The sequence below is a fragment of the Gastrolobium bilobum genome, unplaced genomic scaffold (assembly GCF_033153095.1).
Source record: "Gastrolobium bilobum isolate Gb01-03AN ecotype WA unplaced genomic scaffold, APGP_CSIRO_Gbil_v1 utg13107, whole genome shotgun sequence".
In the NCBI taxonomy this organism is placed as follows: domain Eukaryota; kingdom Viridiplantae; phylum Streptophyta; class Magnoliopsida; order Fabales; family Fabaceae; genus Gastrolobium; species Gastrolobium bilobum.
In genome coordinates, this window is record NW_026895812.1 from 172574 (window position 1) to 189289 (window position 16716).

The 16716-nt window shown below is 37.7% G+C and overlaps 1 protein-coding gene across 2 annotated transcripts in view; it reads left to right on the top strand.

Moving 5' to 3' along the window:
• Positions 1-7600, top strand: part of LOC133296129 (uncharacterized) — a 40433-nt gene extending 32833 nt beyond the window's left edge. For both annotated transcript variants that reach the window (XM_061495077.1, XM_061495076.1), the window contains 2 exons: positions 4771-4806; positions 6586-7600. In XM_061495077.1, coding sequence (XP_061351061.1) covers positions 4771-4806; positions 6586-7431 — 882 coding nt within the window. In that variant the 3' untranslated portion in view covers positions 7432-7600. The remainder of the gene's footprint in view (positions 1-4770; positions 4807-6585) is intronic.
• The last annotated feature ends 9116 nt before the right edge of the window (positions 7601-16716 follow it).

Sequence of the window (16716 nt, forward strand, 5' to 3'; positions counted from 1 at the left end):
TGCCTCTGCGTACAAGAAGCAGGTGGAGCGCTTTTGCAGGTGGAGCGCTTCTTTATGGTCATAACTCTCTCCGGTCTTTCTGAGGAGTTAGAAAGTGTTCGTGAGAATATTCTAACCAGTGCTGAGACTCCTAGCCTGTCACACACTTTCCAACGCCTTCTGAATCTTAAGGACAAACCAACAGCTCCCACACATGTGCCAGCTACCGATTCCACTGCATTCTTTTCTCGCTCCAATGATTCTTGGAACAGTGGACGCGGACGTGGTCGTGGACAGGGTGACCGCGGACAGAGGCCTCGTTGCAATTATTGCCAGAATCTTGGACATTTTGAAGAACGCTACTACAGGAAGTACCCTCACTTGAAACCACCGACTGCCAACTTTGCTCAGACTGATGTTACACCACCTCCTACTGGATCAGTAACTCTTTCCAGTGCCGAATATGAGGCACTTCTCAAGAAGGTTTCCTCTCAGCATCCTTCTCAAGACACTGGTAATCATGTTGCTTGCCTTTCTCAATCATCTCTTAGACCTTGGATAATAGACTCAGATGCTACTCATCACCTTTGTGGTAATAAGGATCTTTTCACTTCCCTTTCTTATTCTAATAATTTACCCTCTGTTACTCTTGCTGATGGTACTAAGGCTCCTGCTCGTGGAATTGGGGAAGCCAACCCAACTCCCTTTTTAGCTTTGACCTCTGTTTATTATATACCCGACATTCCTTTTAATTTAATCTCTGTTAGCCAGTTGATTTAGTCTCTTTCATGTACTGTTACCTTCTCTAAACAATCCTTCTCTATGCAGGATCCGGGTACGGGGAAGACGATTGGAGCGGGCATTGATTCACGAGGTCTTTACTATCTGATTGCACCACCTTTTCCAGTAGCATGTTCTCTCACAGAGTCTCCTGAGCTAATTCACAGTCATCTGGGTCATCCAAGCCTCTCCAAGCTTCAGCATATGGTTCCTTTTTTGTCTAGTCTTAAGTCTTTAAATTGCCAGTCTTGTCAGCAAGGAAAACACACTCGCTCCTCCTTTGCTAATAGAGTCAATAAACGAGCTGATGCTCCTTTTTCTATTGTTCATTCTGACATTTGGGGTCCGAATCGAACAATGTCTGTTTTGGGTTTTCAGTATTTTGTTGCCTTTATTGATGATTTCTCTCGTTGTACTTGGGTATATTTTATGAAAAATCGTTCTGAATTATCTTCAATTTATCAAAAATTTTGTGCTGAAATAACTACTCAATTTGGTGCTTCTATTCAAATCTTGCGCAGTGATAATGCAAGAGAATATGTGTCTTTTGAATTTTCTAATTTTTTGGAGAAACGTGGAACGATACACCAGACCACTTGCCCACACACTCCACAACAAAATGGAGTGGCCGAACGTAAAAATAGACATTTGGTTGAAACTGCACGTACCTTACTAATTCACATGAATGTTCCACTCCGTTTTTGGACAGATGCTATGATCACCTCTTGCTTTCTCATCAATCGCATGCCCTCTTCCGTACTTAATAATGAAGTTCCACATAGTGTTTTATTTCCAAGAGCATCTTCCTATCCTCTACCTCCACATGTATTTGGATGTACGTGCTTTGTTCATGATCTTACTCCAGGTAAAGATAAGTTAACATCCAAAGCTTTCAAGTGTGTTTTCGTTGGATACACTCGTTTTCAAAAGGGGTATCGTTGCTACTCTCCTGATCTCAAGCGTTATATTGTTTTAGCTGATGTCACTTTCCTTGATCAATAACCTTTTCATTTTATCCCGTCTCAGATAACACAGGTCGATCGTGTTCTTCCTATTCCTTGTCTTGATTTGTCTTTACCAGTTGCAGGTGACTCTATCCCGGAGGAGCTACCCCTTGCCTCCATCCCTGAGGACCGTCCTTTTCTCACCTATCAGCGTCGTCAGCCTGCACCTCCAGCAGATTTGACTCTGACTGACTCACCGCCTGCTCCAGTCGACTCTTCCCCTCCGGATCCTCCATCAGAGATTACTCCCATTGCCCTTCGCAAAGGTATTCGATCCACTCGCAACCTTCATCCACTTTATAGTTTCTTGAGTTATGATAGACTTTCTTTACCACATTTTACTTTTGTTTCTAGTATTTCGTCTGTTTCTATTCCTAAAACCGCAGGTGAAGCACTATCTCATCCGGGTTGGCGTCAGGCAATGATTGATGAAATGCAAGCACTTCACTCCAATGGCACCTGGGATCTTGTTCCTGCTCCTCCCGGAAAGTCAGTAGTCGGCTGTCGATGGGTATTCACTGTCAAAGTTGGTCTTGATGGCACTGTTGATCACCTCAAAGCTCGTTTGGTGGCCAAAGGTTACACTCAGATATTTGGTCTTGACTATGGGGATACTTTTTCTCCTGTTGCCAAGATGGCATCCGTCCGCCTATTTCTTGCCCTTGCTGCTGTTCGTCACTGGCCACTCCTTCAACTTGACATCAAAAATGCCTTTCTTCATGGCGATTTGCAAGAAGAAGTTTACATGGAGCAACCACATGGTTTTGTTGCTCAGGGGGAGTCTGGACAAGTGTGTCATCTTCAAAAATCCTTATATGGTCTCAAGCAGCCTCCTCGAGCATGGTTCAGTCGCTTCAGTTTTGCCGTTCACGCGTTTGGCTTAATCCGCAGTAAAGTTGATCATTCTGTATTTTATAGGATTACATATTCTGATAAGTGCATCTATTTGTTAGTCTATGTTGATGACATCATTCTCACCGGAAGTGATCAAGACGGAATTCGTCAGTTAAAACAACATTTATTCAGTGCATTTCAAACAAAGGACCTTGGGAAGCTGCGTTACTTCTTGGGAATTGAGGTGGCGCAATCTAGACAGGGCATTTCTATTTGTCAAAGGAAGTATGCCTTGGATATCCTCGAAGAAACTGGTATGTTGGGGAGTAAACCAGTTGATACACCCATGGATCCTAATGTCAAGTTATTGCCCGGACAGGGGAAGCTGTTATCTGATCCTGGACGTTATCGGAGGCTAATTGGGAAGCTCAATTATCTTACTGTGACTAGGCCAGATATTTCTTTTGCTGTTAGTACGGCTAGTCAGTTTCTTGATTCCCCTTGTGATTCACATTGGGATGCTGCTGTGAAGATCCTCCGATACATCAAAGGAGCACCAGGAAAAGGTTTGTTGTATTCAGATCAGGGAAATACAGAAATTTGTGGTTATTCAGATGCTGATTGGGCAGGATCACCCTCGGACAGGCGCTCTACTTCCGGCTATTGTGTCTTCTTTGGAGGAAACTTAATTTCATGGAAGAGCAAGAAACAACCTGTAGTTGCTCGGTCTAGTGCAGAAGCTGAGTATCGTGCAATGGCATATACTACGTGTGAGTTAATCTGGTTAAAGCAGTTGATTCAGGAACTTAATCTTTGTGAACAGAAACAACCCATGACACTCATCTGTGATAATCAAGCTGCGCTACATATATCCTCTAATCTTGTCTTTCATGAGAGGACCAAACATATAGAGATTGATTGTCACTTCATTCGAGAAAAGATTCAATCAGGAGAAATCAAGACTGCTTTCGTCAACTCCTCTGATCAACTCGCGGATGTCTTCACTAAAGCTCTTAGAGGTCCTCGGGTTCAATCCATTTGTAATAAGCTTGGTGCTCACAATATATACGCACCAGCTTGAGGGGGAGTGTTAGATATGATTAGATATGATTAGTCTGATTAGATATGATTAGTCTGTAATTATTCTGATTATATTCTGATTGTATTAGGTCTGGGCCTTTCCTATAAGCCCATTAGAGTCGTTATATATTGTAACTCTCTGAATTAGATCAATACACAACATATTATTTTATATTCAAGTGTAATATACTCCCTCACACAAAAGTCTTTTGGACTTAAAGCATGGACGATGCACAACCCTATCTTGTGCTGAAATCCAACTTTTTATCAGAAGAATAGGGATGCCAAGGATCTAACTCTTAGAGGCTTGATTAATTTTACATTAGTTCTATTTATTTTGTGCTGAAATCCATCCTGATACTGTGTCATGAACTTGTTAGAATTAATTTTAAATTAATTCTATTTATGAATAAGAAATTTGATTTTATAAATGTGTTGCTTTGTCACTGAATGAATGTGTCTTTTTGCTACTAAATGAGTGTTGTTTAAATCATAACTGTAAAGAACCAATTCAACCCAAAAGCTTAAGCTGTTGGGTGAGGTTACATTAATGATTTTATATATCTCAACAATAACCTTATGTTTTTTATAAATAAATGGGGATTCATAATTTTCAGATACAAGTTTTCCCTATTATTTTTTTTGTACATTTTTTGCATTTGCATCCATCTACTCTAGTGCGATTGGTCAGACATAGATTGAGTTCGATGGTGCTGTTCTATATGGAAGTGCCACCACAAGAACAGAGGTAATCCGTTCTATCTTGGAAGACAATTGTCCATGAATCTTGGGCACTATTGAAAGGGAAATTTGTTTTAAGGACACAGTATCAAACATTGGGCTCAGGATTTTTCTTTGTTGTTTTTATATGTTTTCGTTCGATATGCTATAACTTCGTGTTATTTCATTTTTCAATTTTTAAACAAAGATCATCCTCATAATTATTTGGCATTGTTTTTCATAACAGAACTAACTCTTCTAAAAGCTTAACCTGTTAGGTGAAGACATATGAATGATTTTATATTACATATCTAACAATTCTCATATTTCAAAGATGCGATTGATGACTGCTTGCTAACCTCATGTTTTTCAGGAATCAAGGCAAGAACTTGTTCATACCCAATTGCTAGTAAGAATATGTCTTCTATCTCTGTCTTTGCCCTCCATGAGTGTTATATTATTCTTTTTTCCTTAAAATGTTTTAATTCGAAGGGTTTGTGGCCTTCTTGATATACTACAGTACTAATATATTTCATTGACGAAGAATCAGGCCAACTTTTCATTAACTTTCACCTTATTATCCGATGTCTGGGTTTTGCATTTTGTGAATATAATTTTGGATTTTTCCATTGGTTCATCTTTTACTCAATCAATCTGGTTTGAGCCAGACAGGATCACAAAGGCGACATGGTTCTCCCTACTAATTTTTTAACACAGTGGCATACCCAGAACGCAAACACGATACCCCTGGTTAAGCTAGAATAATCCCGTGCCAGTTGATTCATGGTGAATATAATTTTGGTCACTGATAAAAATTAGAAAATAATTGTGCAAAGTGTGTTTAGAATGTTTTCCTGTGAGTTCATTTGTTGTTTGAATAAATAGTGAATCAAATTCATTTTGGTTTTCTACGTAAAGAAAGAATAAAAATCACCAATGACCACAAGTCTCCTGTGGGCTTTTCATCAAAAGAAACTATTTCCCTCTCTTTTCTTTTAATTATTATTGATATATTTACCTGCTCTCATGTCTTAAATTTTTTTTTTTGTTAGTAAAATCCTACAAATTGATTGTCATGCACAATTGGTCAAGCTGTGTATTAAATAAATCACGGCAACTTCCACTTTCATCTCAAGTTTGTTATAAATGATAAGTTTGCGCAGCACTGTTGTCCATATTATTTCTGTTTTGTTCCCACTATTTTGCACCCTTTGCTCTTCATCTGCATCTTAATAGGCAGTTAGGCATCACAAGCTTAAGAAGTGGCATGTGGTGGTTTTGTCTTTTTTCCTCCCATTTTGTCCTTCCTTCCATCTCTTTCTTTCTCCTTCGTAGCAGTGGGCAGAAAATCAACTTATCTTTTCTTGAGCATGCTTGGTCTTCCATAATTGTTTTGAAGTCCTTGTTTTGCAAGTTTTTGGTGGTCTTTGCCTCATGGATTTTTTTGCCTACATATATGTTTCCTTGCGAGTTAAATGTCCGTTTGGCTTGCCAGATTACTAAAAGTATCTATTTGCTTCTTTCTAAGAGAGTAGTTGATAGAGGTGTTTACATTAGTATACAATTTTTTTGATATATAAGAAATTTATTGACACGGAGAGAAAAAAGAAAAGGAATCCTCCTGAACAAAATAAAAAAACATAAAACATACATGGAAAAATAGATCAGTGTAACAAAGCTTTCCAATTCCTTATCACATACCCCAGAAAAAAGGCCTAGATTTTAAACCAAATATATGCCGACAGCCTAATCTTTTTCCAAGTCAAGTAATGTGCCAAAGAATCCTCCTCAAAAAGCCACTAGGATTGGTCTAGTGGTGATGAGTTTTGATAGTTTGTATTAGGTTGTGTTCAATTCTCACTATTGTATCCAAAAAAAAAAAAAGAATCCTCCTAAAAGATACGATAGATCTGCTCCAACCAGATACATTTTAATACAAAATAATTTTGTAGGAAATTTGTTTTAAATGTTTATGGACAAACCATTTAGAATACAATGATTAGCTGGTTAATTAGCACCTGATAAGCAGTTTAAAATTTCTCTCCATGACCATTAAACATAACATAGTTGGAAACTCCACAGTTACTGCATATTTGCTAACTAAGATTCTTGGATGGTTAAGTTCGTGAAGTCTTACATTGGTGTCAATTAATCCCATTTTATTGTCTGCATCTTTACTGTGGTGCAGGCTGCACGAGGCCAGATTGAGCAAGCAGCCAGTATCATGAAGAGGCTTAACCAAGCACCAGAAGCCACGAGGGTGTTGGAACAAAATCTTCCATCAGTTCAACTAAACAACACCCCTCCTCAGCCTTCTTTCACCCAACCTTCTATATCTTATGCTCCGCTCCAAACTACTGAAGAAGATAAGAAGGCAGCAGCAGCTGCTGTTGCTGCTAAGCTTGCTGCCTCTACATCCTCTGCCTTCATGCTTACATCTGTTCTTTCTTCCCTCGTTGCTGAAGAAGCTGCTGCCTCCATGAATGGCAGCTTGAATTCTACTGGATTTACTTCAGGATTACCTCCTGGTTTCAATCCAGAGAAAAGGCCCAGGCTTGAAAAACAAATGCCTGTTTCTGATGTTAATGGTTCTGATACAGGAAGCTCTTCTTTTTTCGCCACATCACAGCAACCATCAGTGGCAAATTTGCCACTGACAACATCAACCAGCTTGCAACCCATATCACAACCCAATCAATTACAAGCTCCATTTCCTTCAGTGCCCCCACCTCCTCCTCATTCCCCGGCAAATCCACCAGCAAATCAATATGTCCAACCTACTGGCTTGATGGTTGGGGGAATTCCTTATGGATATGGATCAAACAACCTACCACCTCCACCTCCTTTGCCTCCATATGTGGCAATGGGGTTATCAAGGCCAAGCACTCAACCATCACAATCACAGCAGTCACAGGCTCAGCAGGCACAGCAGCAACAGCAGTCATCGACTGGAGGATTTTACAGGCCACCAGGCATAGGGTTTTATGGGCAAAACCATCCATCAACACCACCAGCGCCAGTACCTAGACAGTGAGCATTGTTCAAAGACCAACAGCTAAGATTGCTGCAAGCTTTGTATCAAGTTCCTTTGAGAAATTTCTGTACGCTGAGGATTTTCCTGGAGGCTGTGTAACAATGTAAATTATTAGAAAATTAGATGTTGCAAGAATTCTGTAACATTACACACCCCCCCCCCCCCCCCCCCCCCCCCCACACACCACCCCACCCCCCCTTCTATTTTTTCTTTTGCCGTTTTCTGTTAAATCTTAGTTGTAGCTTTTGATATCGTTGGCTGATACCTGAGATCTACATAGCCAGAGTCAATTACTATTTAAAAGCATGAACCTGATGGGGTCCTCAGTAATTGGTCTGAAACACTGAATACCCTTGTTATGGGGTATCATGAATGTGGACATCCTAACTTTCCAAAAAATAAAAAAATATGAATGTGGACCTCCTCTTTCTGCTTGAAGCTGCTATTGGCATGACGCATGAACATTAGTGGCTGGTGTTAGTTTCCTCTTCTAGATGAGTGGCTTTTATTGCTCACCTTTCTCCTGGGATACTATCATAGAAGGTTGGAGGTTAATGTATTGTAATATCAATTGGCAAGATATGCTAGCATTTTTGTTGGCATGATAAAATCTGAGCACTGGATTTCGGAGAAAATTGAGGGCCCTATCATAACAAGGACAATTCATCAACATGGAATGCCCTTGTCGATAATATTTTCAATGCTCATGTAGTATATAATGCACCCACTTAAAGTGGAAAAATATAGTGATTCATATGATGTCAGGGAGGTCATGTGAGACGAGAGAATGCATTAGAAAAAAAGCGAGGAAAGGATAGTTGTTAATTTGTCTAAGGACGATTGTGGGGTCTTACTTGATCTCATGACACTTAATCGAAAGCAACTCACTTACCCAATTGCATTTATGAAAAAATTTGGCAAGAAATGAGTGTAAATGCTTTAATGTGAGGGGCTGTATGTATTATAGGGGCACTAGCCATATTATTATAATTTGTTTAATAACCTTATTTTGCAAATAATTTTAAAACTTTAAAATATAAAGAATCTATTGTATGAAATTTTGCAATGAAAATAAATAATTTTGAAAAAATTGTATGATAATTAAGATTTTTTTTTTTTTTTTTGGTAAAATAAAATGAATTTTGTATGCACTGGGGTGCTTGCTTCAAGGTTCTGTTTTGGTGGCCAAGGGTCTCAAGTATCTCTACCACCATTGTAATTAGGGCGAACAAAACTAACTCGGCTTGACGGGACTAAACGAGGCATGTGTGCTGAATTTTATAGCATACTCTCAAAAGTGGGGCAGGACGAGCTAGTTCATTTTTTGGCAGGTTGATAGTGGTGAAGAGCGAGTTAGTGTAAAATGAGTTCGAGCTGGCGGGCCAATTCGCCCTTCCCGCCAAACGGGGAGGAGCGAGCCAAGTTCTTCAGTTCACTTTCAAAAGCGGGGTGTGGCAGATTGACTATCTTTTGTTGGGTTAATGGCAAGGTGTGCTGGGCCAGGCGCTCACTTTGCCACCTCTAATTGCGACTAGGCAGAGTCACAGAGAGTTATACAGTGAAGGTTTTGGACTTGGATACTTTGTTAGAGATTGGGAGGGGTAATGATTTTGGAAGGGATTGGTGGTAGAAGTAAAAGAGTGCAAGAAGTAGTTGGGATGCAAGGGAAACTATGTTGCACCGACACCGACACGGGATACGACACAACACGATACTATGACACGTTAATTCTAAAAAATGTTAAGTTTCGATACGTTAGGACACATTTTGATATTATATAATTTTTTAAATTTATGTAGTGTATATTATATTTAATATTCAATAATTTAACAAAAAATAAAGTTAAACTTATAATACCCATCAATTTTTCAAAGAAACATAAGATATCACATATGTTTATATTAAACTTAATAAAATAGTAATCGTAATATAACGAATCTAATAGTTGGAACTCTAAATACAACGCAATGTAACCCTTGAACCTTTTTTGAGTCTTTGCAACTAGTATTGGAGTGTTATGAAGTGTCAATGAGTGTTGGGAAGTGTCGGACACGACATGTCAGGAATTTTGAAGTGTCAGTGCTTTATAGATGGGAGAAAAATGGTTCTTGGAAGGAAGAGGGAATAAGTAGAAAAAAAGTACTGTTTTAGTTTTTTCATAATTTTTGCGTGCGGGATAAAAAAATTGTCTCTTGATTTAGTGAGAGAATTTATTTATTTTTCTTGGGCTTCACCCCTTTTTTTGTTTTGTATTTTGACCATTTTTTAAATGAGATATGGAACAAAGAGTTTTGTCGGGTACAATCCTTTATTTTTAACACTTTACCTTTGTATTTCTATTGTTGTGAGGTGCTTAAAAGATCCAAATAATGATTAAAAAATTGCATTTGAATTTTGAAGTACGATGGAAACCTTGCTTAGATAAAAAGTAATTTCGTCCTATTCTTCTGTAAGCACTGTTATTTTTAGTTTTTATAATTTCAACTCATTTAAATTTTAATTTCTATAGTTATTGTTTACCAAAAAAAAAAAAAATTCTATAGTCATTGTTTTGGGTTATATACCCTGTTTTTTATTTATTTTTTTAAATGCTGATGTTCATCGTTAAGTTATTAGTGGTTATACTTTTCATTTACTTGGTTTTAATCTTATAAATTTACTTGTTAGTATATTAAATTGCAGGCATCTTGGGGCAACTCCCACCAAAGGAGAAAATACGAGAATTTTTTTTTTCATGTCTTATTAATTTTTCATATCAAATTCTATAATAGAAAATATTTTATTTATAAAATGATTTTTTATGTTTAGTTAAAAAGATAAAATAAAATAAAATTTGGATTTGCATAAATGTTGACCGTGTGACGGAAAACGTTGATAGCGTATCTCGGAGTGTTGACCGTGTGTCTCAAAACGTTAACTGCTGGTTGGAACGTCTCAGTGTCCGACATGTATTTTTCAAAAAAAAAATGCCGTATTCGTGCCTCATTGACAATTGTAATGGATCGACATAGTAGACTTCAAGGCTGACTACATGAATGAGTCCAAACCCACTCTTAGATATAAAATCTTTTGTAAAATGAGATTTCATCTCAGGTTGGCTACGTGAACCAGTAGTCTATGTTGGGTTTGCTCTTTTACTAAAGCCCAAATGGGTTATTAGTATGAGAAGAGCCCAAGGAACCTAGAGCCCAATGAGCTAGGGTTTCTTGGAACCCATATAAATAGTACCTCTTAAGTCATCAGCCTCCAAGGTCTTTTTTGTGAGAAAGAGGCAAGCTCTGAATCTAATGAGTGCCCACACACTTCCCCTTCCTCCTCGAGAGATAGTTTGGAAGATCTGCCACAGTCCAGCTTCAAGGAGGTTGTTCGTGCTGCGGCGCTGAGGTGAGCTGTTCGTGAAGAGGAATCCTACAAGGGAAGATTCTACACGAGACCTGCGCACCGAGAGGTAATTGTGAAACAAGGATGATTCGGTAAGCATACCAATGTACTAGGTCCTAAACCGCTTCCGCATAAATCTAAGATTTCCTACAATTGGTATCAGAGCCTTGGCTGTACATTGGTATGTGAATCTAGTTTCACTATTCATGTAATTAGTTTTGCTTCTTGAAATGTGGCACCTAGGGTTCTAGGATTATGGTATGAATCTAGCATGTGTACTTTATAATTCATTTTCATAAAAGTTTAAATTTTAATCGGTAAAAATGCTTTAATCCATGGTTAGGGTCTCTCGTGTATTTCTCGATTTGTAACAAGGAGGCTAATCCCATATGATTAGGTTTCCTCCTTGCTGTTTTTGTTTATTTTTGGAATTTCTGTGTATTTTTTTCAATATTTTGTAAAAGTTCAAGATCGAGAAATCGCGAGGAAGATGCGCAGTCATCACTGTCGGAGACTTTTCGACGACTTCCCGATCTCGGAACGGGACGATCTATATATGGTTGGAAAGAGGACGGAAAGACGAACGCAACGGTGGGTGGATCACCGCCATTGGAGCCTTCACGCTCCTCCACGCGCCCCCACAAGCGGATGAGAGTGGCCGCCACTCTCCGGAAAATAATGGGAGAGTGAGGGAGCGTCCGGCCACCTTTTTGCGTGGTTCCGGCGGCGGTGCATTCGTCTCTACGTGGCGGTCCTTCCCCTGGAGTTTCAGCCTGATTTGACTTCGGGTGACGGCGCGGCAGACCTGACGGCTAGGGTTCCTCTTTCGCGTCCTAGGGTTTCTCGCCAAAGGATTGGGTCTTTGGGCTTTTGGGCCCATGGAAACCCTAAAGGGGCTTGAGACAGATACTATGGGTTAGGCCAAAGTCGAATTCCAAAGTTGTATTATTTAATTTTATTTTATTTTATTTTATTTTATTTTCTTTAAAATAGGAAGACCATGGATTAAAGTAATTATGATTTATAATTTAATGCTTTTATTGATTGGTATAAATTATATGATTGATAACATGCTTTATTGCGATAACATGCCATATAGAATAGGTGGTGTCATATTGTTGCATAACTTGTATGATTGCATGAGCATAATAGCTATTATGTCTTCAGCGACTAGTATGATAGTTATTATGGGATTATTTTGATTTTAAATCATCCTAAGAAATTAATTAATAATTATTATGATTTTTATTAAAAATCTAGATTAATAATTGAATTAATTAATTTTGGATAATTAACATCAAGACAAATAATCGTTATGGAAATTATTTTGATTTCAAATTATCCTCATAAATGATAATTATTATGATTGTTGCAATCTAGATTAATAATTAAGTCAGCTATTTGGATGATTTAAATCTAGAAAAATAATTAGAGAAAATTTCCTAAGAGAATTCTTTTATTTTGCGAGTAATTTGTGGGTTTTCTGAAATGGTCATGGAATAACACACGCTGCATACAACATTCATGTATCATGATTGTTTGAAGCACACGCTGACGTAAAGTGACCGGATTTCAGGACCTTAATGCTTTCAAAATTATGTTAAGCTTAGTGCACGTTTATCGGCGCTATTACTTATATAGTTTTTGAAATCAAACAAAGAATACTCTCAATTAAATAATTCTTGGAAATTAGAAAATGTTGCTTATGTTGAATGGAAGGAGATTTAAATTAAGAGATTAATTTAACCTTCAAGCGCATTATAGGACCATTAATAAAATAATCATGTGAAGTCCCATCGAATAAGCATGATTGGATTTTATTAGATTGGATTTAAATATCTATGGGAGGAGATTTAAATTAAGAAATTAATTTAACCTCTAGGCGCATTGTGGGCCTATCAATAAAATAATCATGTGAGGCCCCAACGGATTAGCATGATTGGATTTTATTGGGCCTTAATAATTTCAAATTTTTAATAAAGTATTGTACGACCCATCGTCGATAATACTAAGTTATTAAAGATAATTTTGAAATTAAACAATGAATTCGACTGGGCTTATGAAAATTCTCAAACAAAAATGTTGAATGGGTGAAGGTTTTAAAAATTTATTAATTTTAAAACCTGTGGGCTCCATTTGTGGGTTTATTAGTGAAATGGTTATCGCTGAAGCCCCATCGGATAAGGATAATCAGATTTCACTAGATTAAATCTTAATAATTTCAAAATTTTAGTAAAGTATTGTACGGCCCATCGTCGGCAATGCTTAGACACTAAGGATAATTTTGAAATTAAACAATGGTTAATTACATTCAACTTTGGTAAAATTGTTAACCCTCCCATCGAGTCTCTGGCAATGGCACTGAAGGCCCAAATAACAATTTTGGTTTTTACAAGTGACTTGCCCATCGTAAGCCTTGTAAAGATAAACTGAAGGATTGTTAACAATAAACAAGAGTAGTTATGAGAATCTACTTGCACTTCGTTTGTTTATTGCATTATTTGTTTGTAATTGTGTGCTTTATATGTTTTTCAGAAAATATCTTAGAAATGATTTTGAGTCGAAAACCTCTAGATGGTACCAACTCTGAATAAGTGAAAAGCAAATTTTTTGATATTGTTCTAAAACATGGAAGCTAAAATTTGTCCTGACAATGCGAGGGCCATAGCAACCTGCAGAGGATGCGTCTAAGGAAACTAAGATGCATTTCTCAGATTAGGAAATGGCAGATATGGTAGTTCGCTGCTATATTATAGTCAGTCTTTCCAAATACTTGCAGAAGCAAGTGTACATGATTAAGAGTGGAGTAGAAATGCTTCAGACTCTTAATGACATGTTTGCTGCGTCTAGCAGCTTTGCTAGACAGAATGCAGTCGGTGCAGGTTTTGCTAAGAGTCTTGTTAAATCCAAAGGGAAACCCAAGGGTGGTAACAAGAACAAAATGACGTGGTTATCAGTAGTCAAACCAGTTGCTATGAAGAAGCCGCAAGGCAAGTTCTTCAAGTGCAGACTGAAGGAATACTGAAAGAAAAATTGCCCATAGGTGATGAAAAGAACCAGACATGGGCATATCTAGGCCTGATCAGTGAATGAATTATTTATTCAGGAATCACTGATTATGTTTGTTACTCTTTGTAGTAGTTCAAACATGGATACCTGTCAGCAATGGACATAGATATTTTAAGCTTGAAAATGGGAACTTGTGTCTGCATTTGCAGTAAGACAAGTTATTTATAAGACTATGGTTTTGGGTGACTATTTATTTATTCCAGATTTCAAGAGGAATTCAATTATTGTTAGTTGTTTTGATTAAAACATGGTTTGACAATGCAATTGATTCCTCAGTTACATTTCGAAGTTCATCTTCGTCTTGTTTTGTTCTGGTACATTGTTTAAATAGTCTTTATTACCTATGTCCTATACCCTTTTTAAATTTGTTATGTTGAATGGAAGGATGATGAACAAGAAATTTCACCAAAGAAATAAAAGTTTCAAATGAAACATAACTTTGGCCTTTGTGATTGAGTCATGTTATCTCAAGTAGGAAACATGTTTTAGTTAAAAGAGGGACTGAAAGTTCAATAATCTTTTAACTAACAGCTACGTGTTAGTCCTATTTGGAAGGTAAAGTGGCCAAGCAATCCTACAAGGGCCAAAAAGGTTTGCGCAACTATTCAACTGGAACTGGTACATACTAATGTATGTGGACCAATTAGTGTTCAGACCAGAAGAGGTGAGGAGTACTTCATTATATGAATGTTTACTCTGGATTTGGACAGATGAACCAAGTGCGCCATAAGTCTAAGGCTTTTGGAAATTCCAAGAGGTTTAGTCTGAGGCAGAAAAGCATGTAGGTGTTCAAATCAAAAACCACTTTGGTCTACTAAAGTGTTTGGCTACCTGTCTGGTAATTTCAGGTCTTACCTGATTTAAGAGGGGATAGTTTTCGTAACTGTCAACTCTAAGAACGCGTTAGTTGAATGAAGTTGTAGTATGCAAAAATCAAACATTTCTAGACTTGGTGAAGATCATGTTCAGTTATTCATCTTTGCCAATGTTGTTCAAGGGAGATGCCTAAGAGAAGGAAATGTACCTTCTTCACTTGGTTCCGTCAAAGTCTGTTGTAAAGACACCTAAAGAATTATGGAAAAGGTGCAAGCCCAGATCAAACCATATTCGGATTTGGGGTGCTACGGCACACGTCCTACAACAACAGTCAAATAAGATGGAATCTTGTATGGAAGAGTGCATATCTTTTGGCTACCCTAAGAGAACTATGGATGATTTCTTCTTTAGTCTTAAGGACAAGATAATCTAAGTGAGCACTCACATGATTTTCTTAAAGGAGGACTAGATAAGAAATTATAAGCTCTTAAGTTAGGTTATTCTTGAGGAGATTTATCTCAGATCAAGAATTTTCAGAATCTGTAGAAGCTTCATCCACTGTTTCCTTGATTGTTCAAGAGGGGATAGATATATCTTTAAGTGAACAAACAAGAAACCATGATTGGAAATTTAACATGATAATATATAAGTGAAACTAGTAGAAATATTAGTATCACATGTAAAGGAACAATATCAAGGATAAGCGGATCCTCAAGAAATTGAAGATCCATCATTTGACCCACTCTTTGTTTTACCTATAAATACACAAGGTCTAGTGCAGTACATTCGTAGTGGGAGAGAACCTTGTTAACTCTCAAGTTGTCTCTTGTTGAGTGATATTGATCCTACTAGTTACGATAATGCACTAGAAGATGTTGTTGATCAAGTGTTGCTCAGGCTATGAACAATGAGATGAAATACTTGTATTTCAACTCCGTTCGGTCCTAGTAAAGACGCCAAGAGGGGTAAAACCCACAAGGTGCATGTGGACATAAAAGGCATAGAGAGGATGGACAAAAAGGTGAAAACCTTCAAAGCTAGCTTGGAGGCATGCAAATGAGTAGGAACACACGGTATGCAAGTTGTGAAAGTCTATTCCATAGACTTAAGCAAGCATCCAGGTCTTGAAACATCAGTTTTGATCAGGTTATCAAAATTTTGATTTTGAGAGAACCTTGATGAATGATGTGTATTTGTATGTAAAGGATACAACGGAAGACAGTAGCTTTTCTGGTACTTTATGTAGATGATATGCTCCTTATTAGAAACAATGTGGAGGTAATATCAAGCATAAAGAGTTGGCTAAGTTAGTGTTTTGGTATGGAAGTACTGGGGAAGCCAATTATATTCTTAGTATAAAACTCTTATGAGGCCAGAAGAATAAGTTGTTGGCATCACCTCAGGCTACTTACATTGACAAAACTCTTGCCAAAATCAACATGAGAATTCTAAGAGAAGAATTATAATTCTCAGATGTGGAATTCATCTTCCTAAGGAGTGACCAAAGACTTCTAAGAAGGAAGAATGCATGAGCAAGATATCTTATGCTTTGGCAAAGGTAGACTCACGCATATCATGTTGGGCGTTAAACCAGACATCTGTCACGCAGTGGGAGTAGTGAGATAGTACCATTTTGAACCTAGGGGAATACTAGATTATTGTTAAGCATGCTCAGATCTATTTTGGAGAACGGCTGTTATATGCTGGTATATTCTAGTGGGAGTCTTGGAGGGCAACTTTGTCTCAAAAATTCATTCTTGGATATTGGATATTGACTCAAGAAATCAACCTCGAGCTATGAGTTTTTCACTAAACTCAGATAGCATGAGAGTGGTGTTTGTGGAGAGCCCGGTCTGAGTGCCTGAACTTGTGTCGAGAGGCATGTTACTTCTTTGGGTCTTAAGAGGATCCCAGACTTGCATTAAGCAAGTGGGAGTTATTGGTTTCATTGTGCTCTTGGAGTAAGAACCATGAAACAATAAAATAATTTTCTGAATTACGTAGAAAATAGCAATATGA